Source organism: Zootoca vivipara, chromosome 9, assembly GCF_963506605.1.
Source record: "Zootoca vivipara chromosome 9, rZooViv1.1, whole genome shotgun sequence".
Classification (NCBI taxonomy): Eukaryota; Metazoa; Chordata; class Lepidosauria; order Squamata; family Lacertidae; genus Zootoca; species Zootoca vivipara.
Window position 1 is genome coordinate 56,184,045 of NC_083284.1, and position 12,656 is coordinate 56,196,700.

At 41.7% G+C, this 12,656-nt stretch overlaps 2 protein-coding genes across 2 annotated transcripts in view; one reads left to right on the plus strand and one right to left on the minus strand.

Moving 5' to 3' along the window:
* Positions 1-12,656, minus strand: part of PPAT (phosphoribosyl pyrophosphate amidotransferase) — a 77,613-nt gene that overhangs the window by 28,612 nt on the left and 36,345 nt on the right. The window lies entirely within an intron of this gene.
* PAICS (phosphoribosylaminoimidazole carboxylase and phosphoribosylaminoimidazolesuccinocarboxamide synthase) overlaps positions 1-12,656 on the plus strand; it is a 72,453-nt gene that overhangs the window by 9,046 nt on the left and 50,751 nt on the right. Inside the window, exons 2-5 of the mRNA XM_060278813.1 lie at positions 4,541-4,627; positions 8,700-9,179; positions 10,994-11,083; positions 11,191-11,295. Coding sequence (XP_060134796.1) covers positions 4,541-4,627; positions 8,700-9,179; positions 10,994-11,083; positions 11,191-11,295 — 762 coding nt within the window. The remainder of the gene's footprint in view (positions 1-4,540; positions 4,628-8,699; positions 9,180-10,993; positions 11,084-11,190; positions 11,296-12,656) is intronic.

Below are 12,656 nucleotides of genomic sequence, written 5' to 3' on the forward strand. Positions count from 1 at the left end.
AGTTCATAGCAAGTTTGTATAAGGTTTGTATAAAATGGTAAGGCTGTATAAAAATGGGCTGCGTTACTTGGTGGAGTTTATGATAATTGTCTGTGATAATTGTCTAGGCGAGGGTTGCATATGCTTGTCCTTAGGCGAAGGGGAAATGCAGATGTCTAGGCAAGGGTTGCATATGCTTGTCCTTAGGCGAAGGGGAAATGCAGAGTTTATATTGGATTTTAGGAGGTGTTTGAATATGTTAATCCCTGCGGAGGGGGTGCGGGTCTCTGGAGGGAAGGAGAGCCAAGCTGTGGCGGCGAAATGGTGGTGCGAAGGACTCTGGGTAGCCGTAGCTGTCAAGCTGTGGTTACCCCTCTCTGTTCATTAATAATGGTGTCCTGCAACCCCCCCAATATGATTTTATAACAAGGCCTTTCCTGTAAAGGAAAGCAAAAACATCAGAGCAGGGGTTTTCAAATTTCTATTGCTTTTTAATTGGGATTATCTGTCACTGTTCATAATATATATATACTTGCAGCTATCTAGCTTATACCAAAGAGAAATAATAATTGTGGAACGAGCTATGCTATTGCAATACAATTTAAAATGCTGCAGATGATGCATTTATGCTCAGGTGGAATGAAAACAAAAGGGCCAAGGTTGAAAGACACATATTTGTAGTGATGGAAAGATGTTGTCCCTTTTTGAAGTAACAGTTAATGAATATTCCTTTGGATGGGGATATATATATATATATATATATATATATATATATATATATATATGTCTCTTTCCTTTTCACAGCGATAATAAAAATAGCTGAGGTCTTCAGAACAGCTCCTCATATTAATTTGTTCAGCTGTGAATATTTGTGCCATATCTCTCACTCTTCTGTACAGTATGTCCCTTTCGGAGCTTGTACCTCTAAAAAGCGGCTTAAAACGCTTTAAATAATACAGTAGCAGTAAGTAATATGCATTGCAAGGCAGCTTAATATTACATGTTTTCCAGAGGCCTGTATGATGATATGCGATATATTTTGCTTGTCCCTTAAAATCAGAGAATTAAATTTGGAAAGGCAAAACGTTGCAAATATAATCTGCAATATGAAAGTATGTTTATTATAAAAATAAGGAAATTTGTATATAGTTGAGAGACTGGAGGTTCTACAGGAGAGGGTTAATGGGCCTCTCCTATTTAATGCTTAAAGTTGGTCGAACCTGCTGGCCAGGTCTGGCCAGGCACATCCTTTGTTATGTAAATAACAAGAGATACGTTGCCGTGGAAACTAAATAGTTAGACAATTGCTCCTTGAATAAAAAAATTCCTTCAGTAGCACCTTAAAGACCAACTCTTGTACCTACGATACATTGACGATATTTTTATTATCTGGACACATGGACAACAGACCCTGGAAACCTTCCACCAGACATTCAATGACTTTCACCCCACCATCAACCTAACAATGAACCAATCTATGCAAGAAATACATTTTTTGGACACTACTATAAAAATACAGGATGGACGTATAGACACCACCTTATACAGAAAACCAACTGACCGACAAACATATCTACATGCTTCTAGCTACCATCCCAAACATACCAAACAATCCATCGTATACAGCCAGGCCCTACGTTACAACCGTATCTGTTCCAACTCTACAGACAGAGAATCTCACCTAAGAGATCTACAGCAAACCTTTTTAGAACTAAAATATCCACCTGATGAAGTTAAACAACAGATCAACAGAGCCAGACTGATACCTAGGGAGAACCTGCTGCAAGACAGACCCAAAAAAGAAAATAACAGAACACCACTAGTCATCACATACAGCTCCCAAGTTAAAACAGTACAACGCATCATCAGAGATCTACAGCCTCTCCTGGACAATGACAGCTCCCTTTCTCAAGCTCTGGGAGGAAGACCTTTCATTGCCTACAGACAGCCACCCAATCTTAAACAACTCCTCACCCACAATAATACAACCACCAGACTTAACATGGACACTGGTACCAGAGCCTGCAATAAACCCAGATGCCAACTTTGCTGCCACATACACCCAGACAACATCATTACTGGCCCCAACAACATCCAACATACCATCTCAGGACTATTTAATTGCTCATCTTCTAACATTGTGTATGCCATCAAATGCCAACGGTGCCCTTCAGCTCTCTATATTGGACAAACAGGCCAAACCCTACGCCAAAGGATAAATGGACATAAATCTGACATCAGGAACCATAAGACTGAAAAACCAGTAGGAGAACACTTCAATCTCCCAGGACATTCTATACAAGATCTCAAAGCAGCTGTTTTATTACAGAGAAATTTCAGGAACAGACTGGAAAGGGAAGTTGCTGAATTGGAAATCATTACCAAGCTCAAAACCATGGAAGCACCTGGGATGAATAGAGATATCGGATTCTTATCTCATTATGCATGATCAAGCTTTCTTTAGCACCTCAGCCCAGGACTAATTGCAGCCATCAGCAGCCATTAACACCCATCTACAGGTTTACCACTCCCATCAGCCCATCTCCCATTCCCACCCACCCCCACCACCCTCTGTATATATATAGGGTCTGACACTTCTGTTTCTAGTGTATCTGAAGAAGTGTGCATGCACACGAAAGCTCATACCAAAATATAAACTTAGTTGGTCTTTAAGGTGCTACTGAAGGAATTTTTTTATTTTGCTTCGACTCAGACCAACACGGCTACCTACCTGTAACTGCTCCTTGAATGTTTGGAATAGGAAAAAATTAAGGGGGGAGGCAGACCTCCCTCCCAACTAATAATCAGATAATTCAGGTGTCTGTGTGAGAAAGACTGCAGTTTAGACAGATAAAGAGACAGCCAGCTAGTTTTAGGCATCTCAGAGTGTTTTTAGTCTCCTGGAATTCTGATGTCTGAGCAGCAGACTTTAGCTGGGGAATATTTTAAAGCACTATCTTATCTTTTAAAGTCCAATCACTGATAGCAGTTAGGGCCTGAAATGCCCCCCAAATGCTCTGCAACACATATTTATATTAAATGCAAAAAGGACAAACTCACCACAATGACTTTGAAAAACAAATATGTTAGTCTCTTCATACATTGTAATTTCCTACATGTTGCACGTAGGAAGTGAGCAGCCAGATAAACACAGGGCTACATTCACACACAACACTGAGCCATAGTTTAATGCTACGTGGATGAGAACATATTTGAACAATTACATAATTACTTTCAGATTTAATAAATTTATTGTAATGCAGAAGTATTATGGGGAAAATAGAAGATTGGATATTTCTTCTAGCTTTTTCATTACTGAAGTATGTGGGAAGTAAGAGTATCAGTCCTGGCTAACAATGAATTGTGCTGTAGTTTTCATTTCCTTTTAAAACATGTGATACAACTTGCCTTGCTTACATGCGTTTCACGTACCACAGAGATCGATGTCCCGTAACTGCATGGATATTAAAAAACAAACAAACAAATGTTTTGTTTTTTAAATGTTTTAGCTGTTCTTATTTTATCTGTAAGCCGTCTTGAGTCCATGTCAGGGAAAAAGGCAGAGTATAAATAACTATACAATAGCAACAACAACTGCTGCTGCTGCTACTACTACTACTACTACTATAGTGGTACCTCGACTTCCGAATGCCTCGACTTCTGAAGGTTTTGACTTAAGAAGTCGGCAAACCCGGAAGTATTTTCGCCCCGCGCGCGGGGTCTGCACATGCACAAATCGTGCTTAGCGCATGCGCAAAATGGACGCTTTGACATCCGAAGGTTTCGACTTACACAGAGCGCCGCGGAACGGATCGCCTTCGTAAGTCGAGGTACCACTGTACTACTAATAATAATAACACCACCACTCCAGATTCAATCCTATACTCACTTCCCAACTAGTAAGCCCCCACTGGGATTGTACTGCAAAAAATAAAAATAAAAATGCACAGATGCTAAATAGCCTTTCATTAGATGAAGATTGCGTGATCCTGTCCTTTCCTGGCCTACATCATCGAATTGCTATGTAAAAGAGAAAATACTGGCTTGGATCTAACACTTGAATAAGTGGATCAGTCACATCTTCCAAAAATCCGAGGGGGTCTCTTTATTCTCTGGGGTGGGTTTTGGAAGACAGAAGAGGGTGGGAAGCCAGGCCCCATCTCAGGAGTAAAGAGTTTTCCTCAAGATTCTTTAGATAAAAGCCACACTATCTACTACTTCACATTATCTAAAGATCCATTATTATTTCTTCTTCTTCTTCTTCTTCTTCTTCTTCTTCTTCTTCTTCTTCTTCTTCTTCTTCTTCTTCTTCTTCTTCTTTCTTTCATTTTTACATTTTTACATTTTAAAATGTGTTATGTTAGGGTAAGATTTGCTGTAACTATTTGAAATTAATATATTCAAGGAACTAGCCTGGCTGAGGATATCTGATGACTGTGAATCTATGTTGTGGTTTCAATAGAAAGTTTGCATTAGAAATATCTATACTGTAGCAAGTCATAATTCATACGACAATATCTTTGATGCCTTTCCTATGTAAAACAAATTTTTTTCCTCCCAGGTGAAGTTGCAGTTACACTGGAAGAGGAGGAAGACCCCCCTGCAAATCCACTACTTTTTATGTCCCACTGCAGGCCCATTCAACTAGGTAACAAAGGATGGCAAACAAGAGACAGCAAATTCTCTGTTTCTCATACTCGTTGAGAATGGAATATTATTGTGTCAGAGGGACAGAACAAATATGCTGCAAAGGCTAGGGCAGGGCCGTCCAACAGGTAGATCGTGATCTACTGCAGCGTTTCTCAACCGCTGTTCCGCGGCACACTAGTGTGCCGTGAGACGCTGGCTGGTGTGCCGCGACGTGCGGCGATGAGAAGGGCGATTTGCATTGTCACGTGCCTGGCGGCCGCCAATACACATCACTCACCCACCCGAAAGCAATATTTCTCCTCCTCTTTCCCAAAGCTCAGTGCAAACGAGCCTGGCGGCCGCCAATAAACAACACTGACCCGCCGGACGGCTTGTGAAGCCTTATTACAGGAGATTGCAATCAACACAGGAATTGGCAAGTGTTTCTTACAGTCATAATTATAGTCAATATAGGGCGGCACAGAGTTAAATTTTTTAACTTTTTTAATGGTGGTGTGCCTCGTGATTTTTTTCACGGAACAAGTGTGCCGTGGCCCAAAAAAGGTTGAGAAACACTGATCTACTGGTAGATCGTTGGGTGCCCATGGTAGATCACAGGACCCTCCCCCCCCCCTATATATAGTGGGAGTAGATCTCAGTCTCTTGAAAGCTGGACGTGCCTGGGCTAGGGCATTCAGGGATGGTTTCTTATTGCCCGGTTTCTGTGGTGTTCGCTTTAACATCTGCATAAAATACAAGAAAATGAAATTACTTATTTTATGCAGCAATTCGGTTCTTGATTGGAAACAAGAACATGGTTGTGTGCATCGAAGGCAGAGGAAGTAAAAACTCAACTCAACATGCAGTTCATGGGCACTGATATAAGGCTATGAAATAAAATGGTCAAGCTCTTCTGCTTCATCAGCTGAGATCCAGAGAGGACTACTGGTATGTGTGAGTGTGCAAGTGCTTCTGTGTGTGCAAGCGCAAGGGGTGTGTATCTATTTTTCATTGTTTCAGGAAACAACCTCTTAAGACTCGAGTGCTGCTGCAAAGGTTTTCAGACTTTTCCAGGGCTCTTCAGGAGCCATATGGTAGAAGGATTCTGTTGAAGCAGAAAAAGTCAGTCTAGTGTGTTTTTGGAACAAACTCTGAGATAGGAATCAGACGATCAATGGTGCTTTCAGGTACATATCAAACGATAGAAGGAGTAATCAAAGAGCCTGCAAATTTATTTATTTAAATATTATATTTCAGCAAGGCCTTTGACAAGGTGCCCCATGACATTCTTGTAAAGAAGCTGGTAAAATGTGGGCTAGACAATGCTACCATTCAGTGGATTTGTAACTGGCTGGCTGACTGAACTCAAAGGGTGCTCATCAATGGCTCCTCCTCATCCTGGAGAGTAGTGACTAGTGGGGTGCCACAGGGTTCTGTCTTGGGCCCAGTCTTATTCAACATCTTTATCAATGACTTGGATGATGGGCTTGAGGGCATCCTGAGCAAGTTTGCAGATGACACCAAATTGGGAGGGGTGGCTAATACCCCAGAGGACAGGATCACACTTCAAAATGACCTTAACAGATTGGACAACTGGGCCAAAGCAAATAAGATGAATTTTAACAAGGAGAAATGTAAAGTACTACACTTGGGCAAAAAATAAAATAAAATGAAAGGCACAAATACAGGATGGGAGACACCTGGCTTGAGAGCAGTACATGTGAAAAGGATCTAGGAGTCTTGGTAGACCACAAACTTGACATGAGTCAACAGTGTGATGCAGCAGCTAAAAAAGCCAATGCAATTCTGGGCTGCATCAATAGGAGTATAGCATCTAGATCAGGGGTGGCCAACTCCCAAGAGACTGCGATCTACTCACAGAGTTAAAAACTGGCAGTGATCTACCCCCTTTTTGGGGTTCAGGTCAAAGTTGTTGAGTTTTTTCAGGGAGGAGATAAAATGTTGAGCATTTTTTTAGGGGAGCCACAGTTGTGCAGCTTCTTTGGGGGGAGCCAATGATCTACCAGTGATCTACTGCAGATGTCCAGTGATCTACCGGTAGATTACGATCTACCTGTTGGACATGCCTGATCTAGATCAAGGGAAGTAATAGTACCACTGTATTCTGCTCTGGTCAGACCTCACCTGGAGTACTGTGTCCAGTTCTGGGCACCACAGTTCAAGAAGGATACTGAAAAGCTGGAACGTGTCCAGAAGAGGGCAACCAAAATGGTGAAAGGCCTGGAAACGATGCCTTATGAGGAACGGCTTAGGGAGCTGGGTATGTTTAGGCTGGAGAAGAGAAGGTTAAGGGGTGATATGATAGCCATGTTCAAATATATAAAAGGATGTCATATAGAGGAGGGTGAAAGGTTGTTTTCTGCTGCTCCAGAGAAGCGGACACGAAGCAATGGATTCAAACTACAAGAAAGAGGATTCCACCTAAACATTAGGAAGAACTTCCTGACAGTAAGAGCTGTTCGACAGTGGTATTTGCTGCCAAGGAGTGTGGTGGAGTCTCCTTCTTTGGAGGTCTTTAAGCGGAGGCTTGACAGCCATATGTAAAGAATGCTTTGATGGTGTTTCCTGCTTGGCAGGGGGTTGGACTGGATGGCCCTTGTGGTCTCTTCCAACTCTATGATTCTATATTTTTATGTACTGTGGGTGGTATTCCACTAACAAGTCCTCGTCAGCACAATAATTTCTGCTTGTGCAGTGGGATTTCCTCCCCCCCTTCCTTACACGTGCCACACACCCACTCCTCAAATCTGTTCCATAGGGTTGGAGAAACCCCTAGAATGGATTTCAGGAGGACAACTTTCCACAGTATACCCTTGCGCTGACAGAATGACTGCCTTAGCATTGCACTAAGTTCCACTTAAAATGTTTTGGAAAGTTGCTTGCTCGCTATGCATTTGGGCATCTCTTAAGATATCCTAACCAAATTTTGAATGATGGTTCCTGAGGTGAAGGAGCAGGTCTCCATCTCTGTTCACATACAATTGGACATCATTTTGAATTAGGGTAGTGCTCTGAATCTTTCAAAATGGTACCGATTTTTACCACTGATTTCAAACTGCACTGATCTTTCACACTTTATATTATACACAGTTCTGAAACCATGACCCCCACAGAAGAATGAGAGCACCACTGATAATCTGGTCCCATCATACGCTCAAACATTTCTCTGTTGAAAATAGGGATGTCCCATTCCATATGGATAATTTTACTATTTATATCCCACACATCTTATTGGGTTGCCCCAGCACTCGGGGCAGCTTCCAACATATATAAAAACATAATAAAACTTCCCTATACAGGATTATCTTCAGATGGCTCGGGGGTTGGATAACTCCATACCCTCCAACATTTCTCCAGTGAAAGTAGGGACATCCTAAGGAAAAGCGGGACATTCTGGGATCGAATCAGAAACTGGGGTGGCTTCTCTAAATCAGGGACATCCCTGGAAAACAGGGAGACTTGGAGGGTCTGCGCAGATTCTGTTTCTGCAGTCAGTATGGCTTTGCTTTAACAATGTATGTAATAGTTACAGGTAGTTAGCTGTATTGGTCTGACACAGTCAAAACAAAATAAAAAAATCCTTCCAGTAGCACCTTAGAGACCAACTAAGTTTGTCAAAGGTATGAGCTTTCGTGTGACAAACCTAGTTGGTCTCTACGGTGCTACTGGAAGAATATATGTAATGTTGGCTTTTGTTAAATCAGAGACCTTATATGTCGGAGTTTTCCAAACTTTGCTGTCCTCCTGTTTTTGGACTACAATTCCCATCATATCTAACAGCTGGTCCTGCTAGCTAGGGATGATGGGAGCTGTAGTCCAACAACAGCTGGGCAGCCAAGTTTGGGAAAGCCTGTTATATGCTAAACCAATTTGTTTTCTACCTTGAATTTATGTTTATAACAGTGCCCAGAAGTAAAACTCTCTGAGCCTTACTTCCAGGTAAGTGGGTATAAGACTGCAGCCTAAACGTGCACAGGAATTAAAAAGTTCACCAAAACCGTTTTTTTTCTCTCTCTCTCTTCTCCCACCCTCTATTTTACCTTATCCTGACCCCATCCCACTCAATGCAGGTAACACATATCTGAGTCTCTCCCCTATTCTGCCTGATGCAGGTAACCCAACCCCAATACTAGATGCGACCAGAAGTCTGCCATACATTCCATCTGTAGCAAATGAAGGAGGAAAACACTGGACTATTAATGAAGTTAGAGCTCTAATACGTGTCTGGTCAGATAAAAGCATCCAGCAACAACTCGAGGGAACAGTGAGAAACAAAAGAATATTTGAACATGTTGCTGCTAGACTCCAAAAATTTGGAATCGACAGGGACTGGAAGCAGTGCAGGACAAAATACAAAAATCTAAAGCATGAATATAAGAGTGTAAAAAATGCCCAATATTCAGGCAACACAAGCAAAAGTATGAAGTTTTTCAGAGAGCTGGATGCTATTCTGGGCCACAGCAATGCAGATAAAACAAGCAGATCGGATAATGACGACAGCGAGAAGCCTGCAGAATGGGCAGAAACTAAAACAGAAAAGAATTTCAGAGGTAACAGTTCTAAGCCATCAAAATTAGTTTTATCAGTTTTGCACTAGTAAATATATATACACATATGAAAGTTTATATATAAAGGTCTGTTTACAAAAGTCTGTTTAATTCAAAGTACAAATAAACAAATAATAATAATTAAAAGGTCAAAGAAGACAACAAAACAAAACCGTAAGTGCAAAAAATAAGAAGGAATGTGAACTGTGATGAGGTTTGTTGAGCCAACAGTGTGATGCAGCAGCTAAAAAAGCCAATGCAATTCTGGGCTGCATCAATAGGAGTATAGCATCTAGATCAAAGGAAGTAATAGTACCACTGTATTCCGCTCTGGTCAGACCTCACTTGGAGTACTGTGTCCAGTTCTGGGCACCACAGTTCAAGAGGGATACTGACAAGCTGGAACATGTCCAGAGGAGGGCAACCAAAATGGTCAAAGGCCTGGAAACGATGCCTCATGAGGAACGGCTTAGGGAGCTGGGTATGTTTAGCCTGGAGAAGAGAAGGTTAAGGGGTGATATGATAGCCATGTTCAAATATATAAAAGGATGTCATATAGAGGAGGGAGAAAGGTTATTTTCTGATGCTCCAGAGAAGTGGACACAGAGCAATGGATTCAAACTACAAGAAAGAGGATTCCACCTAAACATTAGGAAGAACTTCCTGACAGTAAGAGCTGTTCGGCAGTGGAATTTGCTGCCAAGGAGTGTGGTGGAGTCTTCTTCTTTGGAGGTCTTTAAGTGGGGGCTTGATGGCCATATGTCAGGAATGCTTTGTTGGTGTTTCCTGCTTGGCAGGGGGTTGGACTGGATGACCCTTGTGGTCTCTTCCAACTCTATGATTCAATGCCATAAAGAGGATATTCCATTACAAGATCTGAATAGAAATACAAAACTACTGTTTATGATAACTCCAAATGTCATAAAGTGCAATGACATAGTGATAATGTAGAAACATGAATTTGTACTCTTAAAAGGGTCTCTAGTGGATTGTATGGAAACACAAGTATCGTTGGGGTGGGGGTGAAGCCTTGGGCCACTGCTACCAAACTACATTCACCCCCCTTCCTTGCCACCCAGTCCTGAGTAACTTGTGGCTCAGTCAATTGGTTTTTCTGTCTGAAACTGACAAAAACTCTGTGTGTGGAGGACATTTGAGTGTGTGAAGCACCTGGGAATATTTAAATACCTTTAACTCCCCCTTTCTTTTAAATTGGAGATGCCAGAGGTCATTTGGTGGAAACATGTTTACAATGTACTGATAAGGCAATGAAAAACACAAGTATTTATAGTATAAATAGTTAGCTACAGTTCTGTGCTTCCTGACCTCCACGTAATAACATTTGCAAGAGCATATGATTCAACTGAGGGACAAAACCTTATTTATCAGAATGGCTTGGAGGCCAAAGTAGAGATAAATAGCTAGGATTAAACTGGCAGGGACTAGAAGGGGAACAATAGAAGTTTGTCTAAAAGAAAGTTCCAGCCCTTGTTATCTTTGCTTCTTTCATTCTTTTCCTCATTCCGGTGTATCTAATTCATTTAAATGTAGGTTGCAGGGACCTTACGGACAAGAGTCCTGGTTTTGTTTAAGTTACTTTGCAGAATTAAGCCACATGGTTGGTGATACATAAAATTGGATAACTCACTTTTGATTTTCTGGGGGCCATCTAGGAAAATGCCTAAGCATCTTATTATTGTGTTTTGCTTTTGCTTTTTAAATTTTAAAAAACTGTTTCCTTAGAATAAATGCAGTAAGACTCCTTCTGTTATAATAATTCCACAACCTAATGTCATAACCTGTAACATTTCACTCAGAATTACATGGAGACACAGGTGCGGAAGATTCTGTTAGTGGTATGTCAGGAGATCTGCAGCTCACAGACACAAGGAAAGTGAAAGACCCAGGTAAACACAAGAGATACCGTTTGTGAATCCCTCGATTAAAATACAAGTAAAATATAACTGCAGTAGGATATCAGCATTTGCATAACTATCTCTTTTTGTGCATCTAGTGCTCCACAGCGCAGTAGACCGAACTAATTATCTAAATGGAGATTTGGAAGAGCCCATTACCACACATGTGAAGGAAGACATAAAAGAAGAAGTTACTGACTTAGGTGAGCAGCATTATGCTACAATCTACTAAAAAGCAACAGAAGGTTAAATGTGAGGATGTATGTTAGGTGACAATTTAAAACTGTGAGCCAAGCCCAAGCTTATTCAATGGCCAACAATAAAGGTGGGCAAGGAGGAGACTTGTACAAATCCCATCCGATAGAATCATAGAATTGCAGAGCCGGAAGGGACCACTGGAGGCATCTAGTCCAACTCCTCTGCAATGCAGGAATCTTTTTGCCCAACATGGGGCTCAAACCCACAACCTTGAGAATAAGAGTCTCATTCTTAGCTATCCTGATGGGGATACTTTGTCCATAGCAGAAACAAAGACTTCATGGAGGTCAAGTGATGAAAAACCAAAGGGCAATCTTTCGCATGTAAAGGTTGCCTGTAACAATAAGCCAGGTTTGTTGGCTTATCTTGGTTTATTGTTAATGAGCATCATACTCATGCATGCAGCCTGATCGCTTAACACTTTGCTCATCCCCTGTGTGAACTGAAGAAACAAACCATGAAGCTGAACTTACACATGGCTTGTTAGGCTCTCTGAACCTGGAGCCCTGGTTTGGATCACTAGGCTTAAATCAAGGTTTCCTGATGGCTTACGATCCTGGCTTGTTTGGAACACCAGGATCGCCGGCTCAGATGTCAAAACAAGACATGCTGTAAACGTGGCTTCCTTGTATCCCCCACTCATGTCAGGGAAAGGGCAAAGTGAGAGCAACTAGGCTGGCTGCATCTCACACTGCTCAGTCACAGCAAATCATGGTAACTCAGGCTTTTCATTACCTTTGAACGTGGCCGAAATCATTAGATGTTCTCCTATGGTTCTAAACAGTACCTTTTAGACCAGGCACCCCCAAACTTCAGCCCTCCAGATGTTTTGGACTACAATTCCCATAATCCCTGACCACTGGTCCTGTTAGCTAGGGATCATGGGAGTTGTAGGCCAAAACATCTGGAGGGCCACAGTTTGGGGATGCCTGTTTTAGACAAGTCACAGGTTGCCTTATGTATCATGTGCAATTTGAGTTTGCGTCTCCACTCTCACTCCCCCTTCCCCACACTATTTGTAATTCTGCCAAGGGTAGAGATGTAAAACTTTGAAGCCACCTGGGGTGGGGTGGGGAGAGAGAAACCAGACAATGTGTGTGCACGCAATCAGAATGCACGCAATAGGCATATCAACCCTAACTTTTATTTACTACTCTTTAAGATCATGAATCCTAGCTGGCAATGAGCACTCAATAGAATGCTACTGTTTATTATGGTTATGAAGTATATCTCTTTAGTTCGTATTTGACCAATAATTGCCAGTCAGTGCCTGACCAACACCAAAGAGGAGTTATATTGGAGCGTA